Raw genomic sequence first — 27,936 nt, forward strand, 5'->3', positions numbered from 1 at the left:
TTCCTTGTTTCTTATGAAAGTCTCCTTATGCAAAACATAGAGGATGAGCTGCCAGCGCAGGATGACAAACGTCATAGCAGTGACAGGCCCAGAAGCGAGCGTTTGTGCAGGGAAAGGAGAGAGAAGTAGGAGGAAGAAACTCATGGCTCATGGCAGGAAAGAGACCTGGAAACAGAAGAATAGTTTCAGCAGATTTAAGGTGCATTTCTGTGAACTATTCTCAGTAGATACCGTGTTATTTCCACTAACAAAATCATGCCAAACCCATATGGCTGTTTGATGCAAAAGGACTCACTCTGCCCAGGCACATACATACAAAGTGCTACTGTAGACCTGATCACCAGCAGGTAGAATTGTGCTCATCTGCCCTCTAAGTACGAAACAGGTAACAGTTTTGAAAAACTAAGATAGAATTGCTTCAATGTTGCAGCAAAAGTGTGGCTTCATATTTTATAATTGCACTAAAAATGCAAGCTATCAACAGGTGCTATAATTATAATAAATAAGCTTACAGCTTTCAGAATTCATTTAACGAACTGCCTAGAACATCTCAGACAGTTAAAGGTCTTTGGGGGACAGAGATTGTTAAAAAAAACTGGCACTTTTAAATATTTTTGCAGAAAGTCTTAATTTTACCAGAAAAAAAAACTCACATGAAAACTCATTTGAATTCAATTACAAACATTATAACTGAAAGAAATTAGTCCTTTTTCTTAAGTCCTATTTTCTCTCCTTCAGTTGGCCTTTGAACAGTTGGAAAATGTTACTAATCTCTAGCTCCTCTGTATTTTTTTTTAGTGAAAATTCCTCAGGATCTTTCCATTAACAATGAGAACAAACTGTGAATGAATCATCCCATTCACCTGTGCTTATCAAGTGACACATTTTTGCTTTGGAGACAGTGGCGGGGAGGACAAGGTTTGCGAATTATCTGACCAGAAGAATTTACTTCTGCATCACCCAGGTGTAGTTAGTGGTTTGATTTCAAAGAAGGGAAAAAGCATTTCCAGTTCATGCTGATGTGAGTAAGAACACTCAGCTCAACTATTTCATTCTTTCTCGTAAGGCACTTTGGATTTTAGACCCCACTGGCTGTCGAAACCCTTCAGTTAGAAGAATAAATTTTTTACTTCCCTTCCAGCCAAGAAGACCTATTAATAAAGTTACCTGTCTCTTGCCCATTTTTCACACCAGTTGCAGTAAGAGTTACTGGACTGTGGATAAAAGATATTGACATTTTCACATATATTCCATATTTTCTTAGGAGAACAGAATTTCTTCCATCAGGCTGCAGCTTACAATAGGATATGTCTTCAGACACCAACTCAAGTCCAGATATAGAATATTTCAGAGCTCTCAGCTTCAAAAAATAAACTGCATATGACCCACAACAGCATCTAAATGCTCTAGGACATTACTTATCTTTTTTATAAGCAAAAAAGGCAAATCCTTCTTTAAAAACAGCCAAATGCATTAAAATTCACTGATTTGGCAAGCACAACTAATCCTTATTCATTCTCAGCTACCATGTGATAGCTCATCCAAGTGGTTAGGGACATCTCATGATCCATAAACCACTTAAATATTACAGCAATGCAGGCTGTTTCCACTCTGACATTCTGAAGCCTACAGAAGGTCTGTCTGAGACCAGTAGCAATTAGATAGTAAAATAACTAGACTCTTTTCAAAGACGATGCAGAAATGAAAGGTGCTTAAAAGATGCTTCACATCTTCTGTCATATTCTATATATCAGATGATAAGTGACACGTGTCAGATGACTGGATGTGCTATTTTGCTTTTTTCCCCCCCCCCTCTCCTGTCTAACTGGATTTTTCTCAGACAGAAACGGACTTTGAAATACAGATTATTCTTATGCAAAAGCAAACCCTTGTCCAAGATTTCTGTCCTTCAACAATAGAGTTGCTTCCTAGGGAAAGGTCTCCTCAGGACTGCAGAGAGGAAAGAGACATCAGTCATATTCTTGTGCACCACAGGTATTCAGCCAATTTCACAGGTGTGAACCTGGAATAAAACTCCACAAAGATCAATCATGGTCTTCTAGATTATACTTCTGCGCCTCAGTAATTCAAGAATAAAATCATTTATTCTTAAATAAGGTTCGCTGTGCTGCGTACCAAAACACAATGTCTGTTGCAGATGCTTGAAGTTCGTTTTGCAGGGAACAAAACACTTATCTTGTATGTCATCCCCTAGTTATCTGCCTGAAATATTCCTTCTTCCTTTTCTTCTCCTCTGGTGAGGAAGTGACATCAGGTAATAAAGAGACACACCCATGGCTGGTGTACCTATTTTCCTCATCTTCCTCGTTATTATTAAATCCTTCCCGGTAACAATTTTGAAACTTTATGTGCAACAAAGAGAGAAAAAGCAATCACAGACAACACAAGCTCCCTCCCATTCCCCCCAACCCCCCAAACAAACTGGGAACACTGTTCCTATTCCTCCACTGTTCCATTTTCTTTCTTATCAAACAGAATTTTTTTTTTCCATTTACAGTACTTTCAGAAGTTGTTCAATGTCTTGGAGATCAAGATAAAGCTCTACATGAGACAACAGGTTTTTAAGAACCTTGTGAATTAAATTTCTTCACAAAAAGCTCACTTTAGAAATTACCCTGATTGTTTTGGCATGATTCTGGCAGCGATGGGGAAACAAAATCCCCTGGGACTATTCTAGCAACTAAATTCTCATATATGTTGACATGGGGTCATTCACTAGATATACTAGGCTGAAGCACAGCCTCAAATATTTAAAAGTCATTAAGGCACAAAAGACACGTCATGGGAAGATTAACCAGTAGCTTTGTGATATGGCTTTTTTTTTTTCTTTGAAGCATCTTGAAATGGAGAGATGACTAACCCCCATACAAATAGGGCACTCTTCATATAGCCATGGTCGTCAGCTCAGTCAGATTTATTACAGCATCAGCACTAGTGCTGTGAACCTGAAAAAACATTCCAGTCTATCTTAGCCTGGAGACAAAGATTTGGACAGAAGTTAGTTATTTACATAGGTGTCATCTAAAGTCTGCTCTTTTGCTGTTTTTGACACCAGGGCTTTATGTTTCAGTAGTAGCAACAGTTTAAAAATCTGCAGGCCTCTAATGTCCTTATCCTAAGAGGTGGCAACTTTTAAGAGCTACAGTTCTAGGTTTGGAGTTTGCTATGTTGTGAAGTCTGTCAGCAGCAACCGCATCCCTCCAGCAGGTCCTGTCTGCACTGAATATCAATTACATAACTCAGCGTAGGCCAGACACTCCAACGCTTCTGCTCATCAGCATGGTTTTGAAAATGCCACCATGAGCTGGTGCAGTCCCATGCTTACTGATGAGAGATACCGATTCGCTTCACTGAAAACGGCATCCCTTCGGACTCAACTGTCTAAAGGATTGTTTATATAAACAAAAGGCTTAAACAATGTTGTCTATTCATTCTTCGGTATCACAGTCATTTTTTTTTTTTTTTAAAAAAAACTCTTTATTTACTCTTAACAGGAAAAATCAGGGTATTTTCACATTTAGAGATAACCAGCCCAAATCCTGTGCTGATACCCAAACTCTCCTTGTAACATGCAAAGAAGGTCCATCCAGGTTTTCTCCTGGCCCTAGCTCTTTGCTGAAACTTGGTGTAGCAGAGAAAGATATTCGCAATACATCTTGTTCATTCTAACAGAGAAAGCATCCAAGGAAAATAACATTCAGAAATCCCAAAGAAGTTGCTTAACAATTATACCAATAACACACCAGTTCTTCAAATATCATGAGTAACTTCAAACAACCACCAATAAGGCACAGTACAGGGGAGCGAGGGAATAGATCTGGAAAGACTCCTGCTTTCTACCGAAAGCCCACTAGCAAGAAAAAAAAAAAAAAAATCCAGGTCTTTAAATCAGGAATTGCTAGCTTGAGTAGTGCTGCTGGTGGCTAACATAGACAAGTATGAAAAGCAATTCAAAACTAATCGGCCATTCGGAGAGGAAGCCAACAGTCGGCACTCACCAATTCTCAGTTGCTCCCAGACCTCAGTGGCTGGCAAGAAGCCTGTGGCATCTAAGTCTTTGTCACATTGCCAGGGTTAGTGACAAAAAACAAGTATCCAAGAGATCACCTTCCCACGAAAAAGGCTTCTTCTTCCTTTCTCAGCATGTCTCTAAACCAAAACAGCGTATTTGCAATTACCACAAATACAAAAAAAGAAAAAGATGCTTTGGGTTCAAAGTCTGAGAGGCCTTTGTGCTCAGACCCTGGTTTCACATCTAGTCCTGAAGCTGCATCACTACTAAGGGGATTTTTTTCCAAGCATCCCCTCTGATGCTGTAGCACAAGCAGTACGGTCACCAAGAACCATTCAATATGTGCACTGCACATGCTCCTCTTATGGTTAGGTATGTTTTTGGTAGGTACACACACAGCACAGCCACATCCATTTGCTCGTAAGAGCTGATGGACTGCATTACAAGGGAAGAGCACACCTCAGGAACGTCACAGACTATGGTGCTGCTGTATCTTGTTTGGGTACTGTAACAAGAGCAGGCTATTTTTCTATCAGTTTCTGGCTATCCTCATTCATACCAGTCTCTGAACAGCTCCTGCTTTGGTGGGGATCACAAAAACACACTACTTCCTCTGTGCGGCTGCAAAGGAGCTACACTGAGCTATGCGTCATGATACCAACCACCAAGGTTTTCTCATAATCCACAGGGATGTTCTCATTATCAGGGGAGATTTTTGTTCCTTTCAACAAGATCACTAAAAACAGAACTACCTAATTATATTTTCAAATTTACTTAATGTTATCCTCATCCCTGCTTTTATGTTTAATGAGAAAGAATTTATTCTTGGAAAACACACAGCCTTTTTAGAATTGTTCATCCCTACTCTACCTGCACAGCAATGGGATTGCTGACATAGTGCCCAAATATGAAAACAGCAAATGAAAGCCCTCTGGTTTCTCCTATTGCTTAGGAAAGGGGGCAGGGGGGGGTGGTTGGGGACAATACACAACATAACCTGACAGCTTCACTGAACAAAATATATGAGAACCGTTATTTGGAGGCACAGTCTCCACAGGGAAGAAACTAAAAATAGAAATAACAATTTTTTCAAGTATTAAAAATGGAAAATAAATGTCTTTCCACAGACCCAGATAGTGGTTCAAACCTGTTTTCATATAACATCAGCCTCTCTGAAAGATCACTCTGTAGACATATTCCTTATTAATTAGCAATTTAATACCTATCTGTGAAAAGGGATAAGCAAATGTATTTTGATTCATCTAAAATGAAGCTGAGGAGTTAATTGCTTTTACTTCCAGTAGTGGCATTCATATTTCCCTACACACACACACACACACACACACACACACACACGTACTCAGTCAATAAAGTGAGGCAAAACCACACAGGTTGGTTTGTTGACAGATGTGAACACAGACTCTGTTTTACAAAACTGTAATTTACCATATGCACATGAAAAATGGCTACATAGTAATACGAATTGGGTATCTCATCAGAAGCATAAGCTGTCCACAGAACAGGAATCCTCAAGAACAGCCACTAGGTACTTCATGTGCTGTCCCTATTTCCAAATGTGTTTGTCCCAAGCAGACGTGCCCTACTGGAGGTCAAGAATCAGGACCAATGTGTCCTTTCAGCAGGACTGACCAATACAGCATGCATCCCAGGGCTACACGATGAGTACCCTGCGGTCCCTTACAAATCTCAGTAGGAGTTGCATTTACCCCTGTCAAAATAACCAACAGTAAAATGCCTTCACCCTAAAACTGCAGCCACGATGAGGTCAGTAGGACTGCGTATGCAGTCACTGCGTTTGAGAACGTAAGACCATCCCACAGAAAACAGCTCCTGAGCAGCGCCACCGACAGCAAGCCAGTCCACCTCACGCTTCGTCCAGTGCGTAAAACCAAACAGCCAGCAATGCCACAGGCTCAGCACCCACACGCAGCTAATCCACCTGAATCATCACTTTGCAATTGCTAAGCACCGCCAGCACGACGCATCCACCCTTCCTTCTGCAAGTTGCCCTCTCTACAACTTCTTACTAGGCCAATGTTTCTACTCAGCCAAAACTCCCACTGGTCCAGGATAACTTTGCTGACATATCTCTGTATTTTATTTAAAACAGTTACCTGGACTTACAATTTACCGTAAAGGAAGATTAAATAAAAAGAAAAATGAAAGTGGTGGACTTACCTACTTTTTTTTAAACAGCTACCTGACATTATAGCAAAGTGCTATTACCAGTGGTCAGTGGGTCCACAAAGAGTTAACCTAACAAACATTTCTGCCACAGGACCAGCATTAAAGGGGGAGGGAGTGTTGAGTAGAAGAGGGCATATCAGTAGCTGAGCAGAAGAGAAAAACAAATTTTGTGTTATGGAAAATGGAACATAATTACACATTATCCCTTCCGTCATTCTGCGCATGAGCATGCTAAGCAAACACACACAGGGGATTGGTTATAAACAGCTTTGGCTTTCGAATACCTGGAATATTCTTGGCCCTTCTGACACAAACATCCTTTTTTGATGCCAGCACAGTCCCGTGCTGACTGAACCAGAAGCCTGTCCGGCAGTTTTCTGGTGAAGATGACAGCAACGCACATCTCTGAAAGCCACTCCTTTATTTACAAGTAACTCCAATCTTGCAATAAAGAGGTTCAACTGACAACGCTCCAAGACCAAAGGGAAAAAAAGGCATTGCCACTGGTCACAGACTTTCCTCTCCAGAAATTTTTCAAAACGTCCAGCTAGTAAACCAGGCAAAACCAAACCAAACCCTAAGTTTGCTAGAAACAAGGACCTGCAACAAAACTGTGCCACCTGGCAATGCTGCTCAGGGCAGCACACACTGCATCAAGCCTTCGCCTGAGATACAAGCATTTTGCACCATCAGATCCATTCTACTAAAAGTAACCGTAAAAAAAAAAAAAAAAAAAAAAAAAGAGAGAGAGAGAGAAAGAGAAAAACATATGCTTTTTCTTTTTTTAAACATCATAATATAGCATGCATGCGTGTGTTTATATCTTTCTTTAAAAAGTTCACTGAGTAAGACAAGTTCCCACTTTTAAAAGTAGTTTCTTCATTTTGCCCCACTGATGCAAGCGTCGTGCTCCAGGGAAGCGGTTGTGAGCGCGCCCACCCAGTCGCGCCTGCGTAGCTCACGGAGCAGACTGAAGCCGAGACCGTTCCCACCAGAAATGAGAACCAAGATGCAGGCACAGTGCTATGGCTCTAAATTCAGCCCCAAAGGAACCATTCAGGAACGAGCGAGCAGCTCGCTGCTGCAGTTTCCCAGGCAGCCAGCAGTGGGAGGCAAGGCCTCACCAGGCACCCAACAGGCACCTGCGCTGCTTTGCCATCAGGCAGCGACCCGTATGGCCCAGCCGGTGCCAAGGGGCTGCAGGTGACAGGCGTTTGCACACGCTGCACCACCATCCCCGCTTCAACAGAATTCACTTGCTTTTACTAACAAGGAGAAGACCGAAAATGTCAAAGGTGATCTCGCTGATGAAACTGTGACCACGGGTTTCGCTGGCCACAGCACTGTTTTACAAGCTCTTAGTTTTTTGTCGCAGTGTTTATTATTATTTAAAAAGAGCAGAGGGCGGGGAAAAAAGAGAAGGAAATTTCATGGTTTTCTTTCTGTTGATCTAAATCTATACTCATCAGGCTAATAGGAGTTTTATTATTTATTCACAGTTGGGAGGTTAACTGGCCCAAAGGGAAAAAATTAAATATTAAATATTTTGAGCCTATTAAAAATATTATTTTGCTGCAATCAGTTTGAAATATTAATGCTAGTTTTTATATATTTGGCCCTAAATAACTTTTTTTTGGTGATACTACAGCAGCAGTTTTGGAATCTCAAAAGCAATCTTGCTAACACACTGCTAACTAAACAAAAAAGCAATCATCATCTTCAAAAAAAAAAGTGACAGTGCAGTTTCCATTTCATATGGAAAAGGTTGTAAAGCAACTGGCACTTTACTTATTTCACTGGAGTGTGTCTGTGTGTATTTTTGCCCAGACCACACATACCTACTCCAAAAAGAAGATAAATTCACACAGTTCTTAAAAACTTATCCCTTAGCAGGGGAGTAAATGGAGCAGAAAATTTGAGGTTGGACTCTACAAATCCCACCTATATTCAATTGGAGTTTTACTAGTCAAAGAGTTAGGCTTTCTCTCCACCCTTCACAGACAGAAAACAGTATACCCTGTGCTACTGCAAGATGAGGAATGAACTGTTGCCTTTATACACCACTAGAGCATAGTCTTGAGAAGTCAGTGCGCACATAGATGCTGTTAAAATTGTGGGAAAGAGAAAAAGGACCTTCAGCGCAATCCTACATTTGTATGCTTATTTTTTAATAAAATGATGATGTTCTTTTCCATTAAGAGGCAGAGGGCTGATACCACACTGAGCACACCTTAGCTGTTTTGAACCCTATCACAGTTTAAAGATGCTCAACCAACTGCAGGATCCAACGCAAAGCCCATATCTCCAGAAAATATTTAATCTATAGATGCCCACGGGATAGTCCATAATCCCCTATTTTCATGTCCTTTCAGTTCCTAGAACAATCAGATCTGAAGTGTCGAGAGATCACCACAACACACTCCTCTGATCTCTTTTAAATCTATTTTCTGCCAAAGAACTTCATGATAAAAAAAAAAATCAACTTGCACAGGAAGCGTACTAAAGTATTTTCTTTTACCATTTCTCACCCCAAATAAGTAATTTATTGCATAGGCAGCTTTATTAACAAAAAACATGAAGTTTTCAGCTGTTTGCCAATTAAATTTCAAATGATTTTGAAGTCTACCTGCAAAAGACTTGCTTTTGAATACACGTACATCTGATTGGTATAAGCATGACCCACAATCTTTGTAACATTTCTTATTTTTGAGAACTGCATTACTAGATGGATATTAAAATAAATGCAGTATTAATAGCAAAGTATAAGAGAGAAATCATAAAACCTTTACTTCTACTAGCAGGTGGTAACACCTTGGCAGAACTGATTTGGGATTGCTTGCTTCTGGCACGTTGGACAGCTGCAGCCCTATCCATCCCATGTGCAAATCTAAGTGAACTGACACCTGGAAAACAAGGAGCATAACAAGACCCAGTAGCCACTGTGATGTAAGTGAGCTGTCCAGCTCCTGGGAAACATGTCAGTTGGCCAGGGACAAATACAGATTTTCCTGTGTGACTTACAAAAACTTTAGCCAGACTTAGACTTTCCTTCCCCTCCCCAAAATCCACCTCCCGATACATTTGTTATGGCTCCCGACAGATGAGACAAAGTCCGTACAAAACAGCCCCAGTTCAGCCCCAGATCAATGTTTGAGAGCTTAATTCTACAGACAAAATAACGTCATTTTAACACAAAATTTTACAGTGGAGGAAAGCTGATCAGCAATTAAACTCTAAATACCTGCAACATGAACAAATCTATTTTGTTCTTCCCATCCCGAGGAATTGTCACAGCTCAAAACCAGAAGCTCCACATCAGCCACGCAGTGAGCAAAGCTGTGGGGCTGATCACACTTGCTACCAAAAGCAAGTGGCAGGGCTGGTGTTCAGCAGTATTTGCTGAATCTTTGGAAAACTACGGGTGAGGGGAAAGACTGAGTGGGTTGTGTGTCACGAGCCCACCCGGCAGAGGGGGTGAGGACTGCTGCTTAGTAGGGCACCTTTGAGGGAGGCAGGTGAGCAGAGCTGTGCGTGCAGCTCCAGCCAAGCTGCTGCAGAGGCCCAGGCCTCCCGCCTGCCGACCGAGTGTCAGTCCCGGTGACAGCCAGGGCCCCCCCATGCCTCCCCTGCTCCAGTCATGGCACGTGGCTCTTGCTGGAGATATGTCAATATTCAAATTACTATTTTGACAATATCAAAATACCACCTTAACACATGCAGCAATAGGCAAAGATAATTTTCAAAAATCAGCTAAGCCTGAAAAGAATTCCTTATGGAGAGGGAGAAGAAGAAAAAGAAGAAAAGAAAAAGCTACTTACTTTCTCCCTGCTGAAATTCAGAGAAACACTGCATCAGAGCTTCTCTAAAACTCACCGTTTCCTTTTGGAAGGTTCCTTACTAAAACAAATCGCCAGGCAACCAACGCAGAAGAGTAACTGCAAGCTCCCACCTAACAGTCAGTGGTAGCTTCTGTTCTGGAAGTCTCAAAGTTTGTCAAGTCAGAAGTATTTCCACCTTTCCTATCAGCATGTCAAAAGCAATCAAAAAGCCAAAAAGCCAGAGTGGTTAACTGAAAAACTGGATTACTTAGTGGCCATTCATGCAAACTCATATGTGAACAGTCTTAATGGTTTCCAAGTAGTTGTCCACAGGATAAAGGTGCTGAGATATGCAGACAGTTACTAGGTTAGATGTTTAAGGTTCCAGAAAGTCGATGAAGTACAAACAAAATTTTTTGCATCAAATCTGACTGTGTTCACGAGACAGGTTTAAAATTGCTATATCACTATTTTTTACAGTTTGCTGAAATTAAAGTTCATTTTAGAGTTCAGAACAGGTATCTCTCAATAGTAACCTCATAAATTCTGTTTATGTACATGATACTTCCAAATGAAGAGTTTGGAGCAAGTACAACTCCAAAACATCCCCATGTACATGCTGGATTTTATGAAGATTATACTCATTGAGTACTCAGGCAGCAAATGCTTTTCTTGTCTAGCTAGTTTAATGAGCATAACATAATGAACATTAAGCCAAAGGCCAGGATATCTCCTATTAAACAGGTACCTTCATCAGGAAATACATTTGGAAGCCTGCTTTATACTACACTGCTACATTGTCTAATGCATTTCTCATGAGGAAACTGCACAATTGTCTCCAAGCTATACAAATTCAGTTTCTGCTACCAGTCTGTTTTAATGGGATGACAGAACTCTTAGCAGTGGGAAAAAGCCAGAATAACAAAATTAACCATTTTTGTAGTTAAAAAATCCTAATCTCTACCTAAGCAAGAACACATGCCTTTCTACATCCTCCCACTAACCTTCAGTCTGCTTAACACTGAACATGCAATTTTATTACATGATTTCAATGTCGCTGTATAATGACACACACATCAGAATAAAGGCTGCATGTTTGTATCATAGCAGGCACTGTGTTGCTATTAGGTTTCATTATGTATTTGGTTTTAATTTTCTGCTTAACAAGGATTAACTTTTTTCTCCTTTAAATGGAATATTATCATACAGAAGCTTCTTTCTCTTTCCATACACTAACAAGCTCTCCCTTCTGTGAAGCAGTAATTTCCCCCCCATTTGGTCCAAATTCCACACTTTTAGCTAGAAAAAGCATGACCTAGTTTAGGGTGATGAAAGTACGGCTCTTCACTGCAAGCAGCTCTCAAAGCACTTTGAGTGCAGATCCTGCGCTGAAGTGACAACAGGACCAAAAGCTGGACAGCTGGGCAAAGCAAATCCCTGGCTACAGGGAAAAGCGAGTCTAAAGAGGTGCCCAAGACCAGTATTATCCTGGTTGCTTTGGGATCTGAGCGTATGCTCAGCCCACAGTGGAGTTTGTGGCCTCTACAATGCCCCTTTTGTCTCTTTCTCACAAGACGCTCCTGGACTACCCCCCACTCACTTCTCCAATGTACACAGCTCTCAGACATACAAAGATTTTGCCACATACCAAACAGAGGCACAAAGGTTGTCTACACTCATTCTGGTACATTAGGTTTTCATACTTCATACTTTACACATGTTATGATTTACTCACTGCAGAAAACTGAAAGGATTGGTTCTATATCACATGAACTTTTACTAGTCACGGCAATACTTCCACCTGTGATTTCAAAACTACCCAGTATGAAAGTGTGTAGTAACCATATTGCCACCAAAAGAAATGTTTTTAAACTGCGTAATAATATTTGACATGGTTCCAGAGCTATTCTTATGATACCCAGCATTCATAACACATCGCTATCTAGCATAGTGCGAGAGACAGAATCTCTAATACTTACAGCCAATCATCATCATAGCGACAGCAAAGATCTTCTCCCCATCTGTAGTTGGGGCAATGTTCCCAAATCCAACGCTGGTGAGGCTGGTCATCGTAAAATACAAGGAGGAGATATAGACTGAATCTTTGCTTGGCCCGCCTTCCCATTTCCCAAAGCCTGACGCATTAAACCGGTAAGGTGTTCCTATTGACATCCCCAGCTGATAGAGCCAGCTCTCGGGTCGGATTGTGTTTGTATCCTCATCGATAACTTCATAGTCTCCTATGCTGTACCAAATGCAGGCCAGCCAGTGCGCTGCAAGACCAAACACGCACACCAGCAGGACCAAGACCGCTGCTCCATATTCAATGTAATGGTCCAGTTTCCGAGCTACACGACCCAGTCGAAGCAGCCTGACCACTTTAAGTGAGCTGAAGAGACTACTGATTCCCTAGAAGAATAAAGCACAATGGGCCATTAGAATTCAACAGTAAAGCAACAATATTCATAATTGGCATTTGCAAAGACAGGGGCTGAGCTATCATAAATATTTATTCATCAGGTAACACCCGAAAAATGAGATGGTGAAACATGAAAAGGTTAGTGACCTTTTTCAGGGGCAGACACCTGCACTCTTGTCTTGATGCACTAACGTTTTGTGGGCTGCTCTCTGAACTCATCTTTTCAGAGAGTTTGAATAGGTCTACAAATACCTTTGTAGAGGCTTCAAATAATAGGCTATTTATTGCATGCCCAATTGTGCAAGCAGACTGTCCCTGAGCATCCTGATGCTACTTTGAGGCTGACTGAAAATAAATGCGGAAGTCATTGACGATTAAATTATACAAATCTAATGTTTGAGAGAATAGTAAGACACCTACCAAATTCATTCCACCATCTGGAGCAAGGAACCTCTTATGGCTATTTCTGACTCTATCATCAACCCTCCTTATGATCCTGCGCAAGACATGTCCTTTCATTTCTCAGAGATGTAACACAGTTTGCAATATTTAGCTCAGACATATCAAGAAGATAAATAAGGAAGACCAAAAATGCTGAAAGTACCTGGTGATTTGCAATTTTTCAGTGTAATAGTGCATCTGCTATGACTACTTTCCCATAAGTATTCACCCACTGAAAAACAGTTCTCTAATATTTCTCTGATGGACTACAGACAGCTTAAGTATTTCACCTATCTAACTGTCTAATCCCCACATCATTATTCTTTATGACATCTTTGTTATCAATATAGTATTTTGGTATTGATGCTAATTTGGCTCCAGTAAAACAGAATTAAGCCAGCATATAGAATTTTATATTGTAACTTTTTATACAGATTTGCATTCCCATGCACAAGAAAAAGTAAAAAAAAAATCATTTGGGGAACAAGAAAATCTGAATAGCCTTTCATATAAAGGCCCCTTTTTTCTTCCCTACTCCCCCTTATCAAGAAGGTTTTCATCCACAGAAGTCTGATTAAAATTCAAGCAGACTGGTTTAATAACTATTTCTGGAAATGCATAATTGCATACTTCTGGTCACCAGCTTTTACTGGAAGTTTGTTTATTCCTGCATAAAAACGACTTCAGTGTCTTTGGCTGGTTCAACGCACCAGCAGAGATGTTTTATTAAATAATTACATAAAGTATATTGACTTATGTTCCCCAGCACTGCAGTAATGCATTTCCCCTTTATTTCATGAATTTGTCATGATTATATTGACTCATTTTCAGAGACAGATGTAGTTTGCTACCTTGGGACAGACTATCAACTTTCATTAACTATTTGGACAAGGTTTAACACAACTGGGGGGAGGAGAGAAAGAATCAAAGAGAAAAAAAGCAGCAGTCCTTTAAATCAGAGATATCTGCAGAGACCTAGAAAAGACCAAAATGATGCATTCATGATTATTTATGTCAGCCTTTTCAAGTCACTTATGCAAAAATTTCTTCACAAACTATGAAAGAATTCCCATTTCCCATTCATTCCATGCCTGGCTTTGTTTTTTGTAAACCACGGACCAAAACCTTGATGCCAGTTCAAAGGAGAAGACATAACATAAGGCCTTCATTTCGAAGGGAGGGAAAGTGGGTACCTCTGAGGACCCAATATGAAAATAAAAATAGTAACACTGGATATACAAGTCTGTAAGTGACAATAATGTATAGTCGCTGTCTGCTAAATATCTGCATTCTGATATTATAAAACACAAAATACAGGTCTTTTTCCTCAGTACCAATGCCCATTTCTCCTTTTCTTCTTTATAAATTTTAACAGCAAAACAGTATTACATTACACTTTAAGAAGTCTCCAATAATGGTCTATTTTCACAGTTTTAGCTTTAGTCTCAAAACCAAGGTTTTCATCATGCGGTGCTTACAACTTTCAGGCAATGACATGAAAGTTTTAAATCCCAGCATTCTAAATACCAATTTTATTTTTGCTCAGAAATAGTTGTATAAAACTTGTTTTATACACTAAAGCTCATCACTGGGATTAAAAAGAAAAAGACAAAAATACAGATCCAGGAAGGACTTAAAAGTTTCAAAATTTGGTTAATTTTTAATTGACAAAAAAGTAAACAATTATAAGTACTGGGGGAAAAAAATCACAGAAGCAGAGTTTAAGTAACTGGATAACATGAAAAATGGAAATGCAAAATAAAATATTTGAAACAATATGAGAAAAGTTTAAAGCAAACCACTTTGCTTTTGGAGTTTCAGAAAAGGATATTTTGAGATCACTATATTGTCATCCCAATTTCCCTTTGGAAATTCACAAAAACAAACTTTGTAAAACATTACTAATGTGATAGAACTGTATCATTTAGGAGAAAGTGATTCTACCAAATTTTGACCAGAAGTAGACAGAATTAGATTTTTTGTACAAGAAGTACTTGCTTATTTACAAAAAGTAAATGCTGGATTTGTTTTTGTTGAAGGAATGTACTTAATGTTCTAACTAGTCAGAATATTTCATGACTGCATTGTCAATAATATTCTAAAAGTTCAGAAAAGGCAAAAAAAAAGCACTGATTTTAATCTCAGCAATAACTATTTTCTATTTGATTTCCTTGGGGAGGAATAGGGTTTGTCCACTCTAAAGGGACTGATATTAAGAGGAAGAAATGCCCAGGAAGATAATTATTTATGCAATAATCTTAATTCCTAAATGACACAATTTCAAACAGACAAACAATGGTAAGTTAGTAGACTATTTCATAGATGATAGAGTAGGAAAAAAATCAGATCATTCTTCTTAAAAACAGCACTTTTGTCACTAAGTTTAGCAAGTAATATTCTAATACTCACAGGAATAGATCTGCTGGGTTCAAATCAACATTTTAGATTACCACTTTCCAAAATAGAACTGTACTTTTTAGATTACTGTCCATTTTAATGCTCTTATCAGTGCAGATTTTTTTTTTATGCTTTTATCATACAGATGGCTCCAAGACGTCACACAACAGAAAAGCCTGAACTCAATTTACTTTTCTTGACGTGTCCCACCCTCTTAGCTCTGCTACTCCCATAATGCTCGAGAGGCAGATTAAGAGATGCCCAAAGGTCCTTCTGCCCCAAAGGAAATACATCAGCTCCAGTTCATAAAGAGCTAGAAAGCGCAGTAAAGGTCACAAGCAGGCACCTCCAGGGTCTCTGCTCTAAAGGAGCACCGTAAGGAAGGAACTTGTGTGTGGTGGACGGAGAAAGGACAAGACTAAGTAATATCCCACAAGTCCTACCTGGGCCTGGTTTCCTCAGACACATGTCCACCTATTAGTACTCCATTCAACAGATCCCTTCCCCTGTGGGCATGAGGATTCTAAGAAGTCTATCATATTGCGAGGGTGGAAAAAGAGCACACAATTACTACATTTTTGTTACAGGGCTCTGGGCAGCTCTTACTCAAATACAGGAGAAAATGCTGGATTTCACACCACCTAATATGCCAAGATGCTTGAAGTAACTGAATTAACCCAAACAGAGATGCTACTGCTGATATCTGCATATAGTTGACAAATATTTAATACCTTGGCAGTTTTACTTTTATTGCCAGTGATGGCTGATGCATGCAAATTGAAGAATACATAGCAAGTCCCCTCCAAACCAAAGGGCTATCTCAAAGCACTGGCAGCCAGAAGAAATAACTATATATTCTCTGATTGAACAAATCTGAATGTCAAAAGCCTTGAAAATAATAAATACAACGCCCCTTCCTCTCCTGCTATGTGCCTTTGCAGAGTAGAACTAAAACACAACATAGAACCAGGCCAGCCTTCATGAGTGCTGGAGTGAAGCAGGACCCACGTTACACAACAGAGAAAAGGCTTCAGAAGTTTATCCATGAAATAATTCCCAAACTAAATCTCCATGCATAGGCTGCCATAAGTTAAACCACCTCGCTAGATACTGCACATTTATACCCAGTTTTTTCTTTTTTAACTCGTCTTCTACAGGATGTGATCAACTCTAATTGTGTTTCATGTTGATATTTCAGTCATGCCAGTAACCTTTCAAAACACAGGAGTCAGGATATCCATGCTCTGGCTCAAGCTTTCCATCGGACTGCTTGCAGCCTTGGTCAAGACAACATAAGTTTTTCACCATTACTTCCCTATCCATAGGAAAGACAGAGAAGAGGCACTGTGATGAATTACTTTCTGAAGTGTTTTGAGAACATAAGGGCTATAGCAGAGTAATTATTAGTTATTTGTATCATTACAGCCCCTAGGAATAGCAACAATGAGCACTCTAATGCTAGGTTCTGTACAAATAAAGAAGTTATTGTTTTGTATTTGCCATGCAAAATTAAACTCAACTCATGATTCATTGAAGAATAGAGTTCCACCTTAAAAAACGCAAATTGTTTAGAAGATTGCTTGTCTAAAAACAGCAACAAAAATGAACAACAGGTAAACAAAATTGAGAAATAATTCATTTTCCCTTCCAAAGATGACATAAAACAAACAACTTTAGGAAAGAAGTAAAATACCACTTCCATTCCATCTCCCACAGCTTTACTGAAGCTAGGACTTTAGTAGACTCAATCTGCATGGCAGTATTCACTTTTTAGGCCATTATATACTATCTGCATGTGCAGAAAGAAAATGCACTCAACGCAAGCATCAAGATTTTGCTTCTAGTCTCAAAGGAAGGATAATTTATTAGCCACCTCCTATTTACTTTAAAGCAAGAAATATTCAGTATTGACACAAGTCTGCTCTAAGCCATCCAACACTCCTCACATATGTAACAACTGAAGTTTTGGTTCCACCTCAATTAAAGGGAGAAGCAGGAGATTAAAGGTAACCACTAAAAGAATGAGAATGAAATGGATCAAAAATAAATTAATTATTCATCCACAAAAGGGAGATAATGAACCAAATTTATCACTAGCATAAGTGAGGTAAGAGCCGTAGAAAGCAATGCCTCATTTCTTGACATTAGATTCTTAATTCAGCTGTGCTACAGCCTGGCTCTGCACATCTGCAGTAACATGGCAGCACTCTCTGCCATCAGGTCTTTATTAGGACTTTTCATTTTTGTTATTTGCCTCTTCTGATTGTCTTAATTAGGTCTGAGAACATGACCTTTCCTACAGATTGCCACATTTAGCAGCCAACAGATGAGATAACATTATGCTCACAGGTCAAAATCAATACCTAAACCCTCTTGTTACTGCTGTGGTTCTCAATATTGAAGAAAGCAGATCTCTAGACTCACAAAACTTGTTTTAGTCAGACGTCTCAGAGCTCCATTAGAATCCAGACAGGAGCAGCAACTAATCATCCATAAGGGCACAGGGTATGACAAGAGATGAAATGGCTGATTTTTCTTTTATAGAACTACATCCACGCTTGCCTGACACACATACACACTCACAGAAAAAACCCCAACATATCTAGGAAACAAACCTTTAAAAAAAAAAAAAAACCCACACACAGATTGACTTCAAGAGGAAGAACCAGGACAAAGATAACACCTAAGTAAACAAAAATCTCATAAAGTGTTATTCCCCATCCCACTTGCCACACTAAAAAAACTCAAAAATTTGCTCCTGACAGGCAACTATCTGCCTCTCAACACTTCTGATTCAAAGAAACAGTCAGTTCCAGTGCTTTTTATTTATCTCAAAGAGGCAAAAACACCCAGATAAGATTTAATGTTAGTAACATAATACTACTCCATCTTAAATTTTAATCCAATCCCTAATACGAAATAGACTATAAAGCAACCATTTAGCTACTCAAATAAATATTTTTTGCTGTCTCATCTGACTTTCTGCCTCAGATCAATGCAAGTATTCTAAATTGGAGAGAAAAAAAAACAGGGTAACTGATCTAGTGTCTGAAACATGCTTCCCTTTATACGCAGTGTAAGGGTCGCTCTAACAGCTGCTTTTTGAAATAATTCAGAATCTAATAAATTCAATTAGCTCTCCTTCTTGGACAAAGGCTATCACCATACATTATCACTGAAAATGTAATTCAGCATTTTAATTCTTTTAGCCTTATACAGATTGAATAGCTTATGTGGAGTACTATTCTCTCTTTTACAATATGATAAATCATGTCATGCTTTTCAAAGGTATGAGAAAGTATCCTTGAAAGCCAATAAAACCCTTACTTATCTGTGACTTAGCAATAAAGCCTAATCTGAACGTTAGTAGCGCAGAAGAGATGCTAACTGGCATCTTGACAGTCACAAGCAGAACCTGTGGAGTAGGTGTTGGGCAGGGACACAGCAAGGCATCCTTCTCTGGTATTCTCTTTTGGGAAGGACTATCCATTAGCAGACAGCATGGATGTGTCTGAGCCACCAAGGTGTATGAACCTGGGGGAGAACAGGGGAGTAAGCAGAACTTAAATGAAAACACTTTAAGCAGGCTTACTTAAGGACAGAATTTAATCCTAAATTGGTTAAACAGTACTAAATTTAATAAATAATTACTACAGCACTGCAGTGCCTGTGTGCGACACTAACATGGTTTGGAAAACAGAGGATCTGGAAGGAAAGGTAACCTGCTCTTGGAAAGGCTAGCATAAAGGAGGCACTTCAGCAGCAGCACAGAAGTTGGGCTTTTAAGGAGGGAAGTTAGAGGAAATCAATATTTGATTGAAGAAATGGGAGAAAATTTGTAGAGAGAGATACAAACTGGATCAGATCCTCCAGAAACTGAACAGTAAGTGTTCCTCTGCCTCCCTGATTTATCTTGGCAACCTGTTTTGCCTCATTTACGTTTCCCCATACATTTTTGGCATCTATCTGCCTGCTAAGGAGCAGTTCCTGCCTGGCCCAATCCCTCAGGGCCAGGCTAGCAGCTCCCCTCCTTTAGTGACCTCTCCTTTTTCTTGCACCCGCCTTCTTCCACAAGTCAAGGTCCCCAGGCTCCATATGATGCTCCCAGCACCACCACCGAGGGACCCCAACAACCCTCCCAGCCTTGCTCCCAGGGCCTCTGGCACCTTACAGCCCAGAGCACTATCTCTCAGGGATCTCTCACCAGGGGATACCCAATCAAGTAATCGTCCACCACTGCCATCCCAAGGCCTGTGCCTCATTCTCTTGACTCTCCCCCAGAGGCACCTGCAAGGAGTAACCCAGCCTGGGGGGGGTCTCACTCATCCCCTCTCGCCTCCTGTCAGCAGGTCCCAGAACTGCATGTTGCCGACCTCTCCTCTGTGCCCGGATCACACTCCGCAATATTTAGCTGCTCTGTTATAGCATCACATGGGAGGTAGGTTATGAATGTTTTAATTTTAATTAGCCATGGAATAATATTCACTCATTACCAGATTTATCAATAGACTCTCATCCAAAACACTCCCAGTATTTTCCAATTAGACAGATCCAAATAGGACAGATGAACTACACATCTTTCAATTGGCTTTCAAATTATAGCTATTTAAAGCTTAAAAGACTCTAAGGATTGTATTTTTCAGTTTGCAAAATTCATCTAATCCAAAATCTTTCCTTTTCAGGCCCCTCTTTATTTTACAAAACTGTATGTATCATGATAATTTATTCCCTTGCCCCTTATAGCAAACAAATGATAAAACAATGCTTGGAAAGTTGCATGCTTTTCAGCATAACTACTTCAGTGATACCTAGAGAGCTAATTTGTATTAGCACAAGAGATTACTCCACTAATAAGATTTAAATTATTCTATTGCAAAAGTACTGTCTCACAAAGTTGCCAGCCATCTGACCAGCAACACATTCATTTTTTCCTCTCGCACAACTCACTGTTTACTTTCAGGCTACACCATGCTCTCTTAGCACTAAATTGCTTAATTTACTTCTATTACTAGTGTATTGTGTTTTTTCTGGGACCTTTTCATCATCATAAATTCTGTTCTTTGAAAGCTGTATGTCTTCTTTGTCTAAATACTAGCTTCTCTCCTATTCACACAGTTAAGTGAACACTAGATCATTTATATTGAATGCATCTTTCCTGATGATCTTTTACTGTGCTTTTTTTCTCTTCTGCGTCAACTAATAAGAGTGATATATGGTTTTCAATTTGGTATCAGCCAACAATTGATCATATTGTTCCATTCAAATGCAGATAGCAATTTTTATTACGAAATCCCTATTCCAGAGATTTATCTGGTGGTGACATGACTGGATTCCACTCCTGCCATGTGATTTCACAACAACAGTGTCACATGTAATAAGTCAAATCTTTTCCAACATAAATTATATCTTACGGTATTATGGCTGAAAACCACAGGATAAAATTGCTCAAGCTGACACTGCAAAAATATGCTTCAACTTGTCTTTGGAATTCAAGGTCTTCAGCTGAACTGTTCTTAGCAAAAATTGTGGAATTTTCATTGAGCCTGATTTTTATTAAATCTACTGATTGATGTCTCAACACCGAAAGATAACATTATCCTCCAAAGTAGATGGTATTTCCTTAAGTGAGGAAAAATACTAATTACTATAAAAGATTACTGACAAACGTTGTGATCATTCGAATTCAAAAGAAACTGATACCAGAGACTTTGAGGGCTTTATGCCAATATTTTCATTTTACTCAAACTAAACTAGAACATATTCTATTGTTTTAATGGTAGGAGTCTAAGCTTAGCACTATGTTTATTCATCAATAAATGGAATATTTTCTTTTTGAGAAGTTCTACAGCAGGTCAAGAACATAATTTGTATTTAACTGTAAAATCAGCTCACCACATAGAAAAGGCAGGAAAAGCATTTACAACTTTTCTTTCATTTGGATAATAATGGAAATTTCCCTACAGCTATTTTTTTTTTCATATACTGAATTCTCTTAGTGTCTGAAAAGGAGATACTGTATTCTGTTTGAGCACAGCACCTGAGACCAGAAAATTCAAACATTCACATATTTAAATCTATGGCCTTGAAAAAAGACATTCTTTTTCTGTCTTCATCTATAGAACACGGCTATTTAGACTTAAGTGCCTCTTGTATTAATTGTAGTAATTAATAGTTGCATTGATTAATAGTTAATGAATTCAAAGTGTTTTTATGGACAAAATATTCTCAACAGTGCAGAGAGGAAATTGGAATTTCAATTATACAAAAAACTGTGAGAACTGAAAATATCCTAGTGTTCCAAATTGCAGCAAACCCCAAGAATTTTGAAGTTGCCTGAAAAAGAAAGATGTTGTATTCATTTTGTTTCAAAATATATTTTCCATTATATTTTACAATGGAATAATAATATAAATTGCAAAATGAGTTGCTTTAAAACGAAAAAGAAAAGTCAAACTATTCTAAATAGAGAAATCAGAATTTTCCTAAATCAACTTCTTGTCAAAAATATCAAGCAACTCGTTTCATGTGTTGTTTTTAATCTTAGCAGAACACCTTAAAACGACAAAAATGACTTCATTATTATTAACCTAGCTGCTGCAATAGCTAAGTGATGAGACAGTCCCAAAACTTTCCAAAGAGCCAAAAAGTCTGTGAAACACACTATCCCCACAGCTTTTTACTTCATCAGCTCCAGATCCTGTAACCCATGCAAATCAATTCATTGTATCCATCGCAGGAATTATGGCAGTCTTAAGAGCAAACTGGCTTCTCAGGTTAGCTCTTGCATGACATCCTCAGTGTCTTCAGTGACAGTTCTTTTTACAGAAAATGACAGCAGGCAGAAAAAACAGCCAGCTTTCACCTGCTTTGATCTCCCTTTGCAATGGGGACTGTGACAAAGCCAGGGTTCTATTTACTCTTGTTTAAAATCGTATATAGAAAATACTGAAATGGGAAAATGGGAATTTATAGTCTTTATCTCATTCTATGACCACTGCTGACACTGAGCATCATTTAATATCTAACTTTTTTTTTTTTTAAGGCTATTTACTGGAAGCAGTAAAAAAAAAAAAAAAAAAAAAAAATTCTAGACTTTCAATGTGAAACTCTCTGTCCTTGCAGCAGCCAGGGCTGCCTACTGACTCCAATCTCACGGTTCAAATGGAAGTTACCTTTAGTAAAATCAAAATAGCACCCAGGTAACAACCCAGTTTGGTCACTCCACTTCTAATTTGAGCAGTGCAGCCCAGCAGCTGACTTAATCCATTTTTTTTTATTTAAAAGGTAATTCCCAACTGTGAACTAATATGGTGTGAAGTCCAGAGTGAGTGAGAAGTAAAACCTAAGCCAGCAAGTCTGAAAGAGAAGGAATTGGCCCACAAGGGAGTTCTCTACACAGCAGAGAATGAGGTAGAAGCTAAGGCCTTTCTACCTTCAAGACTCCTTGAACGTGGCTTTTTTCTTTAATAAAAGGTTATCTTTTTCTCTACGGGCAGTTCATGAAACAGTGATCAGCATATACTGTTCTAAATCCTCACCTGACGTGCACTGCATTATTCTGCTGAAGTTGCTGGCAAATACCCTCAGGTCCTGTAAACCAGTCTATGAGCCCTTAACAGAAGTACTGCAATTTACACCAGTGGCAAACTCTGCTCTAATGACCCTGCAACGATTTATACCAGCTGAATGTCAGAACCCACTAGAGGAAAAAGAGATGAACGGTCTTGAAAGGACAGCATGAAGAAGAACGTTTTTTTCCTTGGGCATGATAGCTAGAATAACTAACACTGTTACACTGATTAAGGAGACTGTTGAAGAGCCATAGGAAAACTGAAGTACCATCAGCTGCTCATCGTGGCAAGGCAGTGTGAAGACTAAGAACCTGGAGAAATTCAAACTAGCATAGCATTAATTTCTCTGTAGAATCGCTACCACGAGTCCAAGCGTATCTGTGCTCAGCTCAAGGGCTGTGTCATAGGCACCGGTACAGATATATTCATCAGGGATGTCCCATAGGTCACATCACCAGACTACAGTTACGAAATCTCTCTCCAGCAAAATCACTGGCAGGTTGCTACTAGCTGTGGAGGGTGTGGCAGTTGTTTTCTTCCAACTCTCAGGCTAAATGCTAGATATTGGCATACCACTGGGTGTACTGCTGTATCAGTGCAACAATAAAGTAAAATGTGAAAGCACTGCATGGGAATCTGCAGGCTGGGTGCATTTTATGACAAAAAAATATTTAAGGACAGGTCTTTACAAGGTTTTTTTTAGACGATCTCATTCATGTTATTTCAGTCTGTAGCTTTATCTAAAATGAAAACCTCTCTAGGGAATTAAATATCAAATAACATTATGTTTGTTCCACTGCATCCAAGTTTGCCTACTTATCCTCAAGTCAAAGAGGAAAAAATACTTTAAATGGATCTAGTTAGATAAACAACCTGCATAGTATATTTTTTACAAAAGTAATGTGGTTTTATGTTTTTACCCAGATATTTCACTGTGTATAATTTTCTTTTAATATCTTGATTTCAGGACTGAGGTAGGTAGGTCATATTTATAATGTGGTCATATTTTAAAGGAACTCATAAAAATTAAATATTGCAAGCTAAATATTAAATGCTAAGCAGTGATGGGCTGGGGATATATGTTACAGGTTTAGTATGCCTCACAGATAAATATAGACACATAATTGGTTCATGGTATAGATGATATAATACTCAGTTAATAAGTGGACTGCCGGAATCATCTCTAAGATTTTATTAACAATTCATTAACTCTTGGAACTCTTTATGCATGGAACCTTAAAGTAATATTTAATTTAGGAATATTTTCTTTGCAGACTGATCCAGTAGGAAAATAAGCAGTTAAGCCAGAGTAGTACTGTGGTTTTAAGTGCCTGAATATTAGTTCTTTTGCTGGCTTGTGACTTGTTCCCAAAGAAATGAGCAAGAAGAACAAAGACTCTAGATTTCCAGATTTCTCCCTGTCTCTTCATCTAATTATGAAATTATCAAACAAGCATCAAAACGGTATCTTCGAATGCTTTATCTTCCTCTCAAACAAATGTTCCCAAACAATGGTGCATGGATCACCAGATATCCACGCAGTACTCTGGGGTGGACCAAGGAGAATTAGCCAGTCACACTGCCTGCCTTTGTCACCTGCTACATCACATTAAATGCAGCTGAGAAAAGCATGTTATAGTTCCCCATTGTTCATATGAAGAATTGCCATTAGTGGATGTATCCTGTTCAGCTACAGTGAAAGAAAGAGAATACTGCCCCAGGAAACTACCTTTACACCCCTGGTCAAGCTATTCACGGTAAGTTAGATAAAGTAGTTTTCCTCAGTGGTGTACCCAGGTTCCGCGGCCTGCTCCCACCTGTCCTCCCAAACTCTAATAATGTAGATTGAAGGAAAACGAACACGAATTTCTGTCACCAAAAACCTTAGCCTCTCTCAATGCAGCTAAAGATGGACCCTTCTGGCTAGGACTTATCAGCAAACATCTACGTGTACTGAGGGCCTCTACTAGAGACATAGGTACATTAATCCAGTCTGTTTAAGAGCACCCATTTCTTTCTTGTTTCTCCTTTTTCCCCAAACAATAAGTAAAAAAACTTAAGGGGTGGAAGTGGAACTAGTATACTGACCTCATCAACGTTCTCAAATGCATTGATGACATCATATGGCAGGCATGAGAGCAGATCGATCACAAACCAAGTCTTCAAGTAGTTCATGCGGATCAGCTTTGGGTCAGAGATCACCTCTCCTGCTGGCCCCACAAAGGTGGTATGGAAATTAAGCACAATGTCTACCAAAAAAATGACATCTACAATGCTGTCCACTACTAGCCACGCCACATTGTTCTGTTTAGTTTTAAAGGAGACATTGTAAGGGACCAAAATAGCAGTGTAGAAGGTTAAGATCAGGATGATCCAGTCCCATGTTGTCTTGAAAACACAATAATGCAAAATTATATGCGGTGGAGTCTTTGGTGCCTCTTGTTTGTACTGTGGGAGGATTTCAGAGCCCAGCTGCAGTACCTGTAGTGACAGAGATTTCAGGAGAAAAAGGAAACAGCCTTAATTTTCAATGTAATTTTGCACATCGTAGATTCTTGAGCTCAGCACAACAGCTGATAAGAATACATGCCCACTAACTCCCTTTAACACCATCAAACAGTAAGCAAGTCAGGATAAGTATTCTTTTAAAAAAGCCAGCATCAATCTGAGAAAAGTTATTTCTTTTAATGCCATTATTTTTTGAAACTAAGCCTAATGTGCTGGGCCTCCAAAGATATACAGGGAAGAGACAGCTCTTTCCACAGTCTAAATGGATGAGACAGATAAATAATGGAAAGGAAGGCAGTTGGGAAAAAAAAACAAAAAACAAACAAACCAACCAACCAATGGCAAAACCAGGAACAATACCACAACTTCCGACTTTCAGTCCAGGAGCAGGACCAATGGACCACATTGCTTCTCAAGACCATCTATTTAACTCTTCACTATGCTATATCTGAAATCAGGTTCTGCACAGACCTTTGTTCCTGTTCTCTGTGCAGCGCAGGAATAAAGCCCAGGGGTGGCTATCATTAGCCTCAATAAACCACGCCCATTTTTAACTTTAATTTTCACAGAGAGATCAGTCTTCAATATCTGATGGTGTAAGGCTGAGTTACAATACAGTAAAATCTGAAATCAAAAAGCACTACAGCAAAAAATCATGTGTAAGCAAGTGCTTAAAACGCTGGACCTCAAGCCAAGCACATATAGATACAGCCAAGCATGTATAAGATAGAGTTAACAAGCAGACTGACAGAATCATCTCTAAGATTTTATTAACAATTCATTCATTCTTTGAACTCTTACGCATGGAACCTTAAAGTAATACTTAATTTAGGAATATTTTCTTTGCAGCCTGGTCCAGTAGGAAAATAAGCAGTTAAGCCTGAGTAGTATTGTGGTTTTGCACCTTGATCAGTGGTGTTCATCTTAAGTCTGCCATCTTCCCCATACTGCACACTCATACAAAAAGAGTAGGTTCATGTCTCTCAACCTTTGGAACTGAAGTTCCTCTTACACACCTATGAACAAGAGTGTCTTTGTTTATATCTGTGGACATACGTGAAGATGAAACCAATGCGAAGAACTTGTCTCCAAATAAAAACAAGTTAAATTTTAAAATGAAATTTACCCTGGTGAAAACTGAAAGTAAGATCGAGGTTTGCTCAAGAGAGATGTTTTTGTTAACCCCAAACTCACAGAATCCAGGAAAACTATTCAATCATGGTTCCTTTTTCACATTTATTTTCATCATAGTTCAGAGCAATAGGAAGTGGGGAAGAAAATTATATGGCTGCCATCTCTGGGAAAAGATCAGAAATTATAGCTATAATAGGAGAATGTCTTCCTTTCGTGTTCCTTATCTCAGCTTATTAATGTCAATTATTTAGACACAGATTTTCATCTGCAGGCTTCTCTGAGTGCTTTTTTATTATTCTTTTTTGTGAACTGGTGGGCTTTTTTCCAACAGAATAAGTCAAAAGGGACAAAGGAAAACAATCAGCTAGAAGAGTCCTACTGGACAAAACAGCCTTAGATTAAGTTCCTTGCTTCTTTGAACCTCTCATAATCACTTACTCTTGTGCACAACAGGGGTCAGACACTGTCAGATCACAGTCCCTTGCACATGTGTAAATGATGATGAGAGCTGCAAGGCAAAAACAAGTCTGCTGACATTGAGCCCAGTGCGTTCTCCAGAAGAAAACTGGCATGACCTGCTCAGAGAGATCTCCAGGTTAGCACAGGGATAGCAACACTTTGGAAAAAAATGTAAAATTTAACAGTTTTGTTTCTCTGAGTTTCTAGAACCAAAACAACCAAGGAAAGACATGCTATGCTGAGCCTTGGCAGACTGGGCCAGGATTCAGACATGGCCACCACAGTAGAAAGTAGTCTGCCACTCCTGAACCTGATTCGCCCATGTTCTCCATGCTACAGAAAGAAGTTGCCTTGTGGTGAGAGGAGCTGGAAGCAGCAGCAGACAGAGGCAGTCTCTTCTCTGCAGGTAGCTGTGCCAGCTGGTGCAGTCCCCCAAAGTCACTGGTAGCAACTGGGAGACATACAGGTTGGAGACATACTGAATGGGAGACATACTGAATTGGCATATATACACAGAGCAATGCTCCCTTCAGGGCTCTTTTGGAGTCTCAGCTGCAGATATTAGGATGGCTTTTTTTGGCAAAAGCTCTAGCAAAAGAGCAGTATTGCAAATGCCTCCTGCCATCCCTTTTGAGCATAGCTGTACCTGGATCAGCTGGAAAGCACTGGGCTACAAGGAGGATTTGCATGAATAGCAATTCTAACGCAAGATCTCAAGCCTGAAATATGCTTCACTTGGCAAGGAGAATCCTGTGCAATATTCAGTCAATGAAATAACTGATGGGCCAAAGCAAGTACTTTCTATCCCAGATTAATATTTTGGAGTCAGTTAACTGGATTTTAGTTCTAATGCTAAGATCTAGTCAGTATTGGGACGTTATACGACCTCTTAAAGTTATATCACCTCTTACAAGGTGAAACTGTAATTTCTTCTTACACTTATTGGAA

General features: G+C 39.3%; 1 protein-coding gene across 1 annotated transcript in view; it reads right to left on the reverse strand.

Moving 5' to 3' along the window:
• KCNH1 (potassium voltage-gated channel subfamily H member 1) overlaps nt 1-27,936 on the reverse strand; it is a 190,421-nt gene that overhangs the window by 125,588 nt on the left and 36,897 nt on the right. Inside the window, exons 6-7 of the mRNA XM_064509627.1 lie at nt 24,976-25,368; nt 12,039-12,468 (exon numbers count right to left, since the gene is read on the reverse strand). Coding sequence (XP_064365697.1) covers nt 12,039-12,468; nt 24,976-25,368 — 823 coding nt within the window. The remainder of the gene's footprint in view (nt 1-12,038; nt 12,469-24,975; nt 25,369-27,936) is intronic.

This window comes from Dromaius novaehollandiae, chromosome 3, assembly GCF_036370855.1.
Source record: "Dromaius novaehollandiae isolate bDroNov1 chromosome 3, bDroNov1.hap1, whole genome shotgun sequence".
NCBI lineage: Eukaryota > Metazoa > Chordata > Aves > Casuariiformes > Dromaiidae > Dromaius > Dromaius novaehollandiae.